This window comes from Leucoraja erinacea, chromosome 7 (assembly GCF_028641065.1).
Source record: "Leucoraja erinacea ecotype New England chromosome 7, Leri_hhj_1, whole genome shotgun sequence".
Lineage (NCBI taxonomy): Eukaryota > Metazoa > Chordata > Chondrichthyes > Rajiformes > Rajidae > Leucoraja > Leucoraja erinaceus.
This window is the reverse complement of record NC_073383.1, coordinates 78,490,984-78,503,864: the sequence shown is the minus strand read 5'-3', so window position 1 is coordinate 78,503,864 and position 12,881 is coordinate 78,490,984. Positions and strand designations below refer to the sequence as shown.

General features: G+C 45.1%; 1 protein-coding gene across 2 annotated transcripts in view; it reads left to right on the top strand.

Annotated features, from left to right (window-relative positions):
• Positions 1–12,881, top strand: part of ttll4 (tubulin tyrosine ligase-like family, member 4) — a 97,154-nt gene that overhangs the window by 72,080 nt on the left and 12,193 nt on the right. For both annotated transcript variants that reach the window (XM_055638804.1, XM_055638803.1), the window contains exons 14-16: positions 5,399–5,518; positions 7,227–7,317; positions 10,402–10,612. In XM_055638804.1, the coding sequence (XP_055494779.1) occupies positions 5,399–5,518; positions 7,227–7,317; positions 10,402–10,612 (422 nt within the window). The remainder of the gene's footprint in view (positions 1–5,398; positions 5,519–7,226; positions 7,318–10,401; positions 10,613–12,881) is intronic.

Sequence of the window (12,881 nt, the reverse complement as noted above, 5' to 3'; positions counted from 1 at the left end):
CAAAGCAAAGCCACTGTCCGGTCTGAATGTCTGTTTTTAGTCCAATTTTAAAGTCTATTTTAGATAAGTTAATTTTAAAGTTGTATGTATTCTGTTTTTATTAACTGCACTGACAGGAACTGATTGAGAAACAATTTTTTCGTTTCCTCTGTGTATGTAAGTACTCAGTGAAAATGACATTAAAGTAAATACTGAATTACTGAAATCTCCGCAGAAACATAGAAAATAGGTCCAGGAGTCGGCCATTCGGCCCTTCGAGCCTGCACCGCCATTCAATATGATCATGGCTGATCATCCAACTCAGTATCCTGTACCTGCCTTCTCTCCATACCCCCTGATCCCCTTAGCCGCAAGGGCCACATCTAACTCCCTCATGCTTTCATTCTGTTTCAGCACCTGCTTTTTTTTCCTCATCGTGTACATAGCTGAAATCAGTCTTAAGCAGAAAAGGTTGAATGAATAAGTGGTAATGGTGATGTTCAAAGGGTGCACAATTTCAAAGGGAATTTAGGGACCAAGAGACCTTGGCGTATTAATTTTTAGTTTAGTTCAGAGATACAGCTCGGTAACAGGCCCTTCAGCCCACCGGGTCCACACTGACCAGCGATCCCCGCACACTAACACACACACTAGGGGCAACTTACATTTATACCAAGCCAATTAGTTGCTTTCCGAGAATTATAACTACTCTTAATTCAAATTCACACATGCACTGACTTCACTGCCCAACACCCGGACTTCCATCTGTATATATGTATATATGTATGTAGCGCCGCAGAATTGTGCACCTCCCCCCCCCCCCCCCCCCCCCCCCCCCCTCTCTCTCTTCTGTTTTTGTTTTTTCTGTTTCTTGTTCTTTGTGCTAAATTGTATGTATGCACTGAGTACGAGCAGCTTTCAGTTTCACTGTACATGTATAGTGACAATAAATGGCATATCTATATCTATTAATCTACAAACCTGTGTGTCTTTGGAGTGTGGGAGGAAACGGAAGATCTTGGAGGAAACCGAAGATCTTGGAGAAAACCCACTTGGTCACGGGGACCCACTCCGTACAGACAGCACCCGTAGTCAGCATCGAACCTGTGTCTCTGGTGCTGTAAGCGCTGTGAGACAGCAACTGTACCGTTGCACAACCGCGCCTTAGTTCCTTGGTTTCCTTTTCCTGCAATGCTTTTCCAACTGACCACCAGAAGGCGCAAGAAACCAACTTGACATAAGTGTTCCTGTAAAGCTTCAGTTCATCTTTAGAGTAGTTGAATGTTTTGAATGCATCGACTAAAAGTATCTTTATTGACTCATGGTGTGAGGAGAAGAATCCTACTTTAGCTTAGTGTGAGGAGACCCTGTGGTAGCTGGTCCTTTGGCCCACACAGACCGCCGATCACCGTCTCCCACTTGTCCTATGTTAGCCCACGTTCTCATCCACTCCTGACACACCAGGGGCAATTTTCAGAAGGCCGACTAACCTACAAACAAACCCGCACGTCTTTGGAATGTGGGGTGAAACCGGCGCAGCACCCGCAGTGAACTCCAGCGGTCACGGAGAACGTGCGAGCTCCGCATACACAGCATCCGCGGCCACCATCGAACCCAGGTCTCTGGCGCTGTGAGCAAGTGGATAGACATAGAAACATAGAAACATAGAAATTAGGTGCAGGAGTAGGCCATTCGGCCCTTCGAGCCTGCACCGCCATTCAATATGATCATGGCTGATCATCCAACTCAGTATCCCGTACCTGCCTTCTCTCCATACCCCCCAGCCAGTTCTCTATCCACATCAATACTGAACCCCCAATGCCGTGTACTTAAAGTTTGTATACTAATCTCTTATGTGGGACCTTGTCGAAAGCCTTCTGGAAGTCCAGATACACCACATCCACTGGTTCTCCCCTATCCACGCTACTAGTTACATCCTCGAAAAATTCTATGAGATTCGTCAGACATGATTTACCTTTCGTAAATCCATGCTGACTTTGTCCAATGATTTCACCACTTTCCAAATGTGCTGCTATCCCATCTTTAATAACTGACTCTAGCAGTTTCCCCACTACCGATGTTAGACTAACTGGTCTGTAATTCCCCATTTTCTCTCTCCCTCCCTTCTTAAAAAGTGGGGTTACGTTTGCTACCCGCCAATCTTCAGGAACTACTCCAGAATCTAAAGAGTTTTGAAAGATTATTACTAATGCATCCACTATTTCTGGAGCTACTTCCTTAAGTACTCTGGGATGCAGCCTATCTGGCCCTGGGGATTTATCGGCCTTTAATCCATTCAATTTACCCAACACCCATGATCAACTCACCTGTTTCTGACTGCAAGGGACCTACATTTGTTTTAACTAATCTCTTTCTTTTCACATATCTATAAAAACTTTTGCAGTCAGTTTTTATGTTCCCTGCCAGTTTTCTTTCATAATCTATTTTTCCTTTCCTAATTAAGCCCTTTGTCCTCCTCTGCTGGTCTTTGAATTTCTCCCAGTCCTCCGGTATGCTGCTTTTTCTGGCTAATTTGTACGCATCATCCTTCGCTTTGATACTATCCCTGATTTCCCTTGTTATCCATGGATGTACTACCTTCCCTGATTTATTCTTTTGCCAGACTGGGATGAACAATTTTTGTAGTTCATCCATGCAGTCTTTAAATGTCTTCCATTGCATATCCACCGTCAACCCTTTTAGAATTAATTGCCAGTCAATCTTGGCCAATTCACGTCTCATACCCTCAAAGTTACCTTTCTTTAAGTTCAGAACCATTGTTTCTGAATTAACAATGTCACTCTCCATCCTAATGAAGAATTCAACCATATTATGGTCACTCTTGCCCAAGGGGGCACGTACAACAAGATTGCTAACTAACCCTTCCTCATTACTCAATACCCAGTCTAAAATAGCCTGCTCTCTCGTTGGTTCCTCTACATGTTGATTTAGATAACTATCCCGCATACATTCCAAGAAATCCTCTTCCTCAGCACCCCTGCCAATTTGATTCACCCAATCTATATGTAGATTGAAGTCACCCATTATAACCGTTTTGCCTTTGTCGCACGCATTTCTAATTTCCTGTTTGATACCATCTCCAACTTCACTACTACTGTTAGGTGGCCTGTACACAACACCCACCAGCGTTTTCTGCCCCTTAGTGTTGTGCAGCTCTACCCATACCGATTCCACATCCTCCAAACTAATGTCCTTCCTTTCCATTGCATTAATCCCCTCTCTAATCAGTAACGCTACCCCACCTCCTTTTCCTTTCTGTCTATCCCTCCTGAATATTGAATATCCCTGGATGTTCAGCTCCCAGCCTTGGTCACCCTGGAGCCATGTCTCCATGATCCCAACTATATCATAGTCATTAATAGCTATCTGCACATTCAACTCATCCACCTTATTACGAATGCTCCTTGCATTGAGACACAAAGCCTTCAGGCTTGTTTTTACAACACTCTTACCCCTTACACAATTATGTTGAAAAGTGGCCCTTTTTGATTTTTGCCCTGGTTTTGTCTGCCTGCCACTTTTACTTTTCACCTTGCTACCTATTTCTTCTACCCTCATTTTACACCCTTCGGTCTCTACGCTCACACATTTAAGAAACCCTTTCCCTTTAACTCCATCCTCCACTGTCCCATTCAACACCTAGGATCTACCTAGGGGACAGCACAATGGCGCAGCGGTAGAGTTGCTGCCTTACAGCACCAGAGATCCGGCATCGATCCTGACTATACGGAGTTTACGTTCTCCACTTGTCCGTGGGGGTTTTCACCGGCAGCTCAAGTTTCCTCCCACATTCCAAAGATGTACAAGTCTGTACGTTAATTGGCTTGGTAAAGATTGTAAATTGTCCCTAGTGTGTAGGATAGTGCTAGTGTATATAGGGATCACCAGTCGGGGTGAACTTGGTGGGCCGAAGGGCCTGTTTCTCCTCTGTATCTCTAAACTACACAAAACTAAACTACTAGCCATTCTACTGTGCCATCCAAAGCACTCTGTATACTCTGGAGTTTAGAAGGATGAGAGGGTATCTCATTGAAACATATAAGATTTGTTAAGGGTTTGGACATGCTAGAGGCAGGAAACATGTTCCCGATGTTGGGGGAGTCCAGAACCAGGGGCCACACACAGTTTAGGAATAAGGGGTAAGCCATTTAGAACGGAGACGAGGAAACACTTTTTCTCACAGAGAGTGATGAGTCTGGAATTCTCTGCCTCAGAGAGCAGTGGAGGCCGGTTCTCCGAACACTTTCAAGAGAGAGCTAGATAGGGCTCTTAAAGATACCGGAGCAGGAACGGGGTACTGATTGGGATTGATCAGCCATGATCACATTGAATGGTTCAAAGGGCCGAATGGCCTACTCCTGCACCTATTGTCTATTGTCTAGGCGAGTTGATAGATAATATTCAGATGGAGTCTCATTTGACCTGAACTTTCAATTCCACTTCTCTCACCACAAGTGCTGCCTGGTGATTTAAATGTTTCTGACATTTTAATTCACATTTCCAACATCAACCTTTTATTTAGTTTTTTGAAGGCTTATTTGCAAAATGGAAAGTAATCTAAATGGGAGCTTAGCTTAGACTAGAGTTACAGCACAGAAACAGGCTTTTCGGCCCTCCGAGTCCGCCCCGACCAACAATCCCAACACATTAGCACTATCCTACACACACTAGGGACAATTTATTTAAGAAGGAACTGCAGATGCTGGAAAATCGAAGTTACACAAAAATGCTGGAGGAACTCATCGGGTGCAGCAACATCCATGGAGCGAAGGAAATAGACAACGTTTTGAGCCGAAGGTTTCGGCCCGAAACGTCGCCTATTTCCATTGCTCCATAGATGCTGCTGAACCCGCTGAGTTTCTCCAGCATTTTTGTGTACCTAGGGACAATTTACACTGTTACCAAGCCAATTAACCTACAAAACCGGTGTGCCTTTGGAGCGTGGGAGGAAACCGATGATCTCAGAGAAAACCCGCGTGGTCACGGAGAGAAACTCCAAAGATAGTCACAAAAAGCTGGGGTAACTCAGCGGTACAGGCACCGTCTGTGGAGAGCGGAATGGGTGACGTAGAAGATGTCTCGACCCAGAACGTCACCCATTCCTTCTCCCCAGAGATGCTGCCTGTCCTGCTGAGTTACCCCAGCATCTGCAGTTCCTTCTTACACACGTACAAACTCCGTACAGACAGCACCTGTAGTCTGCATCGAACCCGGGTCTCTGGCGCTGTAAGCGCTGCGAGGCAGCAACTCTACCGCTGCGCCACCGTAACCCAAGTTATAGTTTTCAAAAAATCTTTGCTTCTCGTATAGTTTTAGCTTGCAGCAGCTGATGTAGGCATATGTTATACTTTGATACTGAGCTAGTGTGACTTTCAATTTTCTCTTATCTTTTCATCAGCCTCCATTCAAATTCCTCATTGGATGTTAACATCAAGGGGCAGATGATCAGTGATCTTCTGAATCTGGCTGGATTTATTATTCCTCAAAAAGAAGATGTAACTCCAAATGGCACAAAAAGGTAAAGAATTTTGCTATTTTTTTCCCCGTTTAGTTTAGAGATACAACGCGGAAACAAGCCCTTCGGCCCATCGAGTCCGTGCCAACCAAGGATCGCCCGTCGACTAGCACTATCCTACATTTCTTCTGCAGTTGTGCACGGTTCTGGTGAGACCACATCTAGAGTATTGTGTACAGTTTAGGTCTCCTAACTTGAGGAAGGGCATCCTTGTGATTGAGGCAGTGCAGCGTAGGTTCATGAGATTAATCCCTGGGATGGCGGGACTGTCATATGAGGGAAGATTGAAAAGACTAGGCTTGTGTTCACTGGAGTTTAGAAGGATGAGGGGGATCTTATAGAAACATATAAAATTATAAAAGGACTGGACAAGCTAGATGCAGGAAAAATGTTCCCAATGTTGGGTGAGTCCAGAACCAGGGGCCACACAGTTTTAGAATAAAGGGGAGGTCATTTAAGACTGAGGTGAGAAAAAAAAATTTCACATAGAGAGTTGTGAATTTGTGGAATTCCCTGCCACAGAGGGCAGTGGAGGCCAAGTCACTGGATGGATTTAAGAGAGAGTTAGATAGAGCTCTAGGGGCTAGTGGAGTCAAGGGATATGGGGAAAAGGCAGGCACGGGTTATTGATAGGGGACGATCAGCCACGATCACAATGAATGGCGGTGCTGGCTCAAAGGGCCAAATGGCCTCCTCCTGCACCTATTTTCAATATATCTATGCACTTGTAACACTTTACAATTCATACCAAAGCCAATTAACTTACAAATCCGGAGTGTGGGAGGAAACCAGAGCACCCAGGTTAATACCCACGTGGTCTCAGAGAGAACGTAAAAACTCCGTACAGACAGCACCCGTAGTCGGGATCGGACCCAGGCCTCTGGTGCTGTGAGGCAGCAGCTCTTGTCACTGTGCCGCCCCCATTTTCTTTTGGTGGTATGGTGTACACTAGACCAGATCTTGCTGTCATCTGAAGAAGGGTCTCGACCCGAAACGTCACCTATTCCTTCGCACCATAGATGCCTCCTCACCCGCTGAGTTTCCCCAGCATTTCTGTCGACCTTTGCTGTCATCCGTGGTCATTGCATGCCCATATTTGCCTAGTCTGCAATGGAGAATCTCATTCCCTCACTTCTCTCATTCCACCATTGACTCTTTCTACACGGCCTTGCAAAAGCAGTCAGCATAATCAAAGGTGTGTCCCACCCTGAAACGAGGAAACACTTTTTCACACACAGAGTTGTGAGTCTGTGGAATTCTCTGCCTCAGATAGGGCGGTGGAGGCCGGTTCTCTGGATACTTTCAAGAGAGAGCTAGATAGGGCTCTTAAAGATAGCGGAGAGCCGGGGGATGTGGGGAGAAGGCAAGAACCGGGGTACTGATTGCGGATAATCAGCCATTAACATTTGGAATGGTGGTGCTGACTCGAAGGGCCGAATGGCCTACACCTGCACCTATTGTTTATTGTCAATTGCAATGATGAAATTTTCCAATTATTGACATCTACACCATTAATGTTGCCGGTATATGAGAGTCAATGGTTGTTTGTGTTTTTGTTCTTTTAAATCTTTGATCCTGTGTCTTCTATGTATACCACTGAAGGAGATGCAATGAAATTTTGTTGTACAGTTGTTGTGCAATGACAATAAACGTATTTGATTTATTTGATTTGATTTAAGTTGCATAATTATTTTTAAAAATTGTTCCACAGTGCATCCGCATCAAGGCCAAAGAGCAGTGATCTTACACCAGATGAAAAACTGAAACGGGTCTATTACCTAAGTCAGAAATCGCCACCTAAGGTAAGTAGTCTTTTGGAGACACAGGGAACTGCGGTCTTTCCCCCCATCGCTAGCATTTATTTCGAGAGGACCTGAATGTAAAAACGGGGATATAATGCTGAGGCTTTATAAGGCGCTGGTCTGACCGCATGTGGAATATTGTGAGCAATTTTGAGCCAGTATTATCTGAGGAAGGATGCGCTGGACAGGGTCCAGAGGAGGTTGATTGGTCTAACATATGATGAGCGTTTGACAGCTCTGAGCCTGTACTCGCTGGAGTTTAGAAGGATGGGGGGGGGGGGGGGAACCTAATTGAAAATTACCGAACAGTGAAAAGGCCTGGATAGTGCGGATGTGGAGAGTTTGTTTCCACTAGTGGGAGAGTCTATGACCAGAGGTCACAGCCTCAGAATAAAATGTGCAGGAAACCCATCTTGTGACAGGGAACGTGCAAATTCTGTACAGACAGCACCAGTGGTCAGGATCGAACCCGGGTCTCTGGCTTTGTAAGGCAGCAACTCCACCACAGAGCCACTGTGCCGCCCACAGGTTCTGACTGTCTACCCTATCTATGCCTTATTGAATTTTATATACTTTCTCAGAAATGCTGGCAACTGCCTCAAAAAGGCTGGCAGTATCATCAAGGACCCTCAGGTAGAAGGTACAGGAGCCTGAAGACTGCAACGACCAGGTTCAGGAATAGCTACTTCCCCACAGCCATCAGGCAATTAAACTTGGCTCGGACAAAACTCTGAACATTAATAGCCCATTATCTGTTATTTGCATTTTATCAGTTTATTTTGTTCATGTGTGTGTATATATTTATATTATGGTATATGGACACACTGATCTGTTCTGTAGTCAATGCCTACCATGTTCTGTTGTGCTGAAGCAAAGAAAGAATTTCATTGTCCTATCAGGGACACATGACAATAAACTCTCTTGAATCTTGAAGTCTCACCACAACCTCCGACGTTCCAGAGAAAGCCATCCGTCTGTTCGACCTCTCCCCTTTACATAACGCCTTTAGTCCAGGCAAATATCTATTTCATTATCTGAACATTAGGCCTTTTCCATTATAAATGCTCACGCCAGCCAGCGGTATGAATATTGATTTCTCTAACTTCATATAGAAAAATAGGTGCAGGAGTAGGCCATTTGGCCCTTCAAGCCAGCTCTGCCATTTAACTATGATCATGGCTGATCATCTAAAATCAGTACCCCGTTCCTGCTTTTCCCCCATTTCCCTTAATTTCTTTAGGTCTAAGAACTAAATCTAACTCTTGAAAACATTCAGTGAATTAGCCTCCACCGCCTTCTGTGTCAGAGAATTCCACAGATTCATAACTCTTCGCGTGAAAAGGTCTCCTCATTTAAGCCCTAAATGACCTACCACTTATTCTTAAACTGTGACCCCTGGTTCTGGACTTCCCCAACATTGGAAATATCTTTCCTGCCTCTAGCCTGTCCAATCCTTCGAGAATTTTATATGCTTCCATAAGATCCCCTCTCATCCTTCTAAATTCCAGTGAATACAAGCCCAGTCGACCCATTCTTTCCTCATATGTCAGTCCCGCCATCCTGGGAATTAACCTGGTGAACCTATGCTGCACTCCCTAAATAGCATTAATGTCCTTCCTCAAATTAGGAGACCAAAATTGCATACAATACTCCAGCTGTGGTCTCACCAGGGCCCTGCAGTTGGACCTCTTTGCTCCAAAACTCAAATCCTCTCGCAAAAAAGGCCAGCATGCCATTATCTTTCTTCACTACCTGCTGTACCTGCATGCTTACTTTCAGTGACTGATGTACAAGCACACCCAGGTCTCGTTGCACCTCCCCTTTTCCTAATCTGACACCATTCAGATAATAATCTGCCTTCCAGTTCTTGCCACCAAAGTGGATAACCTCACACTTATCCACATTATACTGCATCTGCCATGCATCTGCCCACTCACCCAACCCTTGTTTTCCCTCTGTTCCTCCACCACCCTAGTCATCATTCTAGTTTCACTGTCCTCCTGATTAATTGAAGTGATTGTATTCCTCGTTGTCACCTTCTCCCCCCCCCCCCCCCCCCCCCCCCCCTTCTACATTTCCTTCCTTGATCACCGTCTGCTTTGATCTGTCGTTTTCATACCTCACCCTTCCATACCTCTGGTCTCCCTCTCCCCTGACTCTCAGTCTGAAGAAGGGTCCCGAAATGTCTCCCATTCCTTCTCTCCAGAGATGCTGCCCGTCCCGCTGAGTTACACCAGCATTTTATGTCTTTTATCTTCAAACATGTATGAAGTTCTTTTAAATTTCAGGCAGCATCCTTTCAAAAGACAATAGGTGCAGGAGTAGGCCATTCGGCCCTTCGAGCCTGCACTGCCATTCGATATGATTATGGCTCATCATCCAAATCATTATCCCATACCTGCCTTTTCTCCAAACCCCCTGATCCCTTTAGCAACAAGGGCCACATCTAACTCCCTCTTAAATATAGCCAATGAACTAGCCTCAACTACCTTCTGTGGCAGAGAGTTCCACAGATTCACCACTCTCTGTGTAAAAAATGATTTTCTCATCTCGGTCCAAAAAGACTTCCCTCTTATCCTTAAACTGTGACCCCTTGTTCTGGACTTCCCCAACATCGGGAATAATCTTCCTGCATCTAGCCTGTCCAACCCCTTAAGAATTTTGTCCATTTCTATAAGATCCCCCTCAAACTTCTAAATTCTAGCGAGTACAAGCCGAGTCTATCCAGTCTTTCTTCATATGAAAGTCCTGCCATCCCAGCACCGCTATTAATTTGATCATGGCTGATCATCCCCAATCAGTACCCCGTTCCTGCCTTCTCCCCATATCCCCTGACTCCGCTACCTTTAAGAGCCCTATCTAGCTCTCTCTTGAAAATATCCAGAGAACCGGCCTCCACCGCCCTCTGAGGCAGAGAATTCCACAGACTCACAACTCTCTGTGAGAAAAAATGTTTCCTCGTCTCCGTTCTAAATGGCTTTACCCCTTATTCTTAAACTGTGTGGCCCCTGGTTCTGGACTCCCCCAACATCGGGAACATGTTTCCTGCCTCTAGGGTGTCATTTTTATTTCCGTGTCTTTCAGGACTTCTACTCCACGCTTCTGGACATTCTTACCCCCGACGATATTCGGATGTTAATGGAATCGGAGGACGAGTACAACCGCCGGGGACAGTTTGAGCGGATCTTCCCTGGCCTCATGTCCTCGCGCTATCTCCGATTCTTTGAGCAGCCCCGCTACTTCAACATCTTGCTGGACCTGTGGGAGCAAAAGCATGGCCGGAACAGGCAGACAGGTACTGTAAAATGTTGATCGCGTTTCGATCTGTGTAGGGTGGATATAATCTAAGCCAAACTCCCTTCAGTAAAGCAATGTAATTGAAACATAGAAACATAGAAAATAGGAGCAGGAGTAGGCCATTCAGCCCTTCGAGCCTGCCTTCAATATGATCATGGCTGATCACCCAACTCAGTATCCTGGGAGCGGGTCAGGCAACATCTAAAGGATGGGTGACGTTTCAAGTCTGGGGCCTCTTCCTTCAGACTGAGTCATACAGTGTGGTAACACGCCCCTCGGCCCAGCTTGCCCAAACCGACTAAAGTGTCCCATCTACAGCAGTCCCACCTGCCTGCGGTTTTGGCCTATATCACACGAAACCTGTCCCATTCATGTACCTGTCTAAATGTGCCGACCTAATAGCCTCTTAAACGTCATTATTGCATCAGCCTCCATCATCACCCCTATCAATGCATTCCAAGCACTCATCACTTTCTGTATAAATATACTTGCCGCACACATCTCCTTAAAACGTTGTCCCTCTCACCTTGAAACTATGTTCTGCAAGGGCCAGGAAGCGAGCGGGCAAGATCATCTCCGACCCCTCTCACCCTGGCCACAAACTCTTTGAATCACTTCCCTCTGGAAGGCGACTCCGGACTGTCAAAGCTGCCACAGCCAGACATAAAAACAGTTTTTATCCACGAGTAGTTGCTCTACTCAACAGCCAAAAATCTGTAGCCTCCCTTTGATCTGGTATTTTGTTGGTTCACATGCTTGATCAATGGTGTTTTATCATTAATGTTTTATTATTATTAATGTTTAGTGTTTCCTGAGTCATTTTCTCAGTCATTTGTAATTGTCATGTTTTTACTTGTGGGCGGAGCACCAAGGCAAATTCCTTGTATGTGAATACTTGGCCAATAAACTTACTTACTTGTATTTGATATTTCCATCCTGAGAAAAAGATTCTGACTGTCTACCCTATCTGTGCCTCTCATCATTTTATAAACTTCTACCGGGTCTCCCCTGCAACCTCCGCCGTTCCAGAGAAAACAATCCAATTCTGTCCATTCTGTCCCTGTAGCTAAAACCCCATCATCATTTTGGTTAACCTCTCCTCCTGCACCCTTTCCAAAGCCTCCCAATCCGTCTTGTAATGGGGACGATTAGAACTGCACACAACACTCCAACTGCAGCCTGACCAAAGTTTACAAAGCTGCATCATGACTTCCTGACTAGGCAAGACTGCAGACTAGGCAAATATGGACCAGCCAACAAGGACCAAGTCCGTGGTAGATTGTATTGTATTGTATTGTATTCAAATTTATTGTCATTGTCTCAATTTGAGACAACGAAATGAATTTCCCTTACAGGCAGTATCATAAAAAAAAAAAATCATTAAAAAAATAAATAAATAATAAATAAATAATAAAACATATTAAAAATAAAATTGAAATTAAATTTTAAAAAAGCACAAACACAGAAAGTCCACGACACAACATAACATAAATGGCACCAAGGTGAGGATGGCACCATAGTCCAGCCCAGCCTCCCATCCGTGTTCATCCGTGGTTGGGGCCTTCCGAGCACCCGCAGTCGCCGCCCCGGATGGCCCGATGTTCAGGCCCTCAAAATCTGAGTTCTTCACTTACATGCCAGGGTTTGATGTCCCACCAGTAGCACAAACCCTACTAGAAACATAGAAAATAGGTGCAGGGGGAGGCCATTCAGCCCTTCAAGCCAGCACCACAATTCATTGTGATCATGGCTGATCGTCCCCTATCAATAACCCGTGCCTGCCTTCTCATATAACCATATAACCATATAACAATTACAGCACGGAAACAGGCCATCTCGGCCCTACAAGTCCATGCCGAACAAATTTTTTTCCCCTTAGTCCCACCTGCCTGCACTCGTACCATAACCCTCCATTCCCCATATCCCTTGACTCCACTAGCCCCTAGAGCTCTATCTAACTCTCTCTTAAATCCATCCAGTGACTTGGCCTCCACTGCCCTCTGGCCAAACAGGGAATTCCATAAATTCACAACTCTCTGGGTGAAAAAGTTTTTTCTCACCTCAGTCTTAAATGACCTCCCCCTTTATTCTAAGACTGTGTGGTCCCTGGTTCTGGACTCGCCCAATATTGGGAACATGTTTCCTGCATCTAGCTTGTCCAGTACTTTTATAATTTTATGTTTCTATAAGATCACCCCTCATCCTTCTAAACTCCAGTGAATACAAGCCTAGTCTTTTCAATCTTTCCTCATATGATAGTCCCGCCA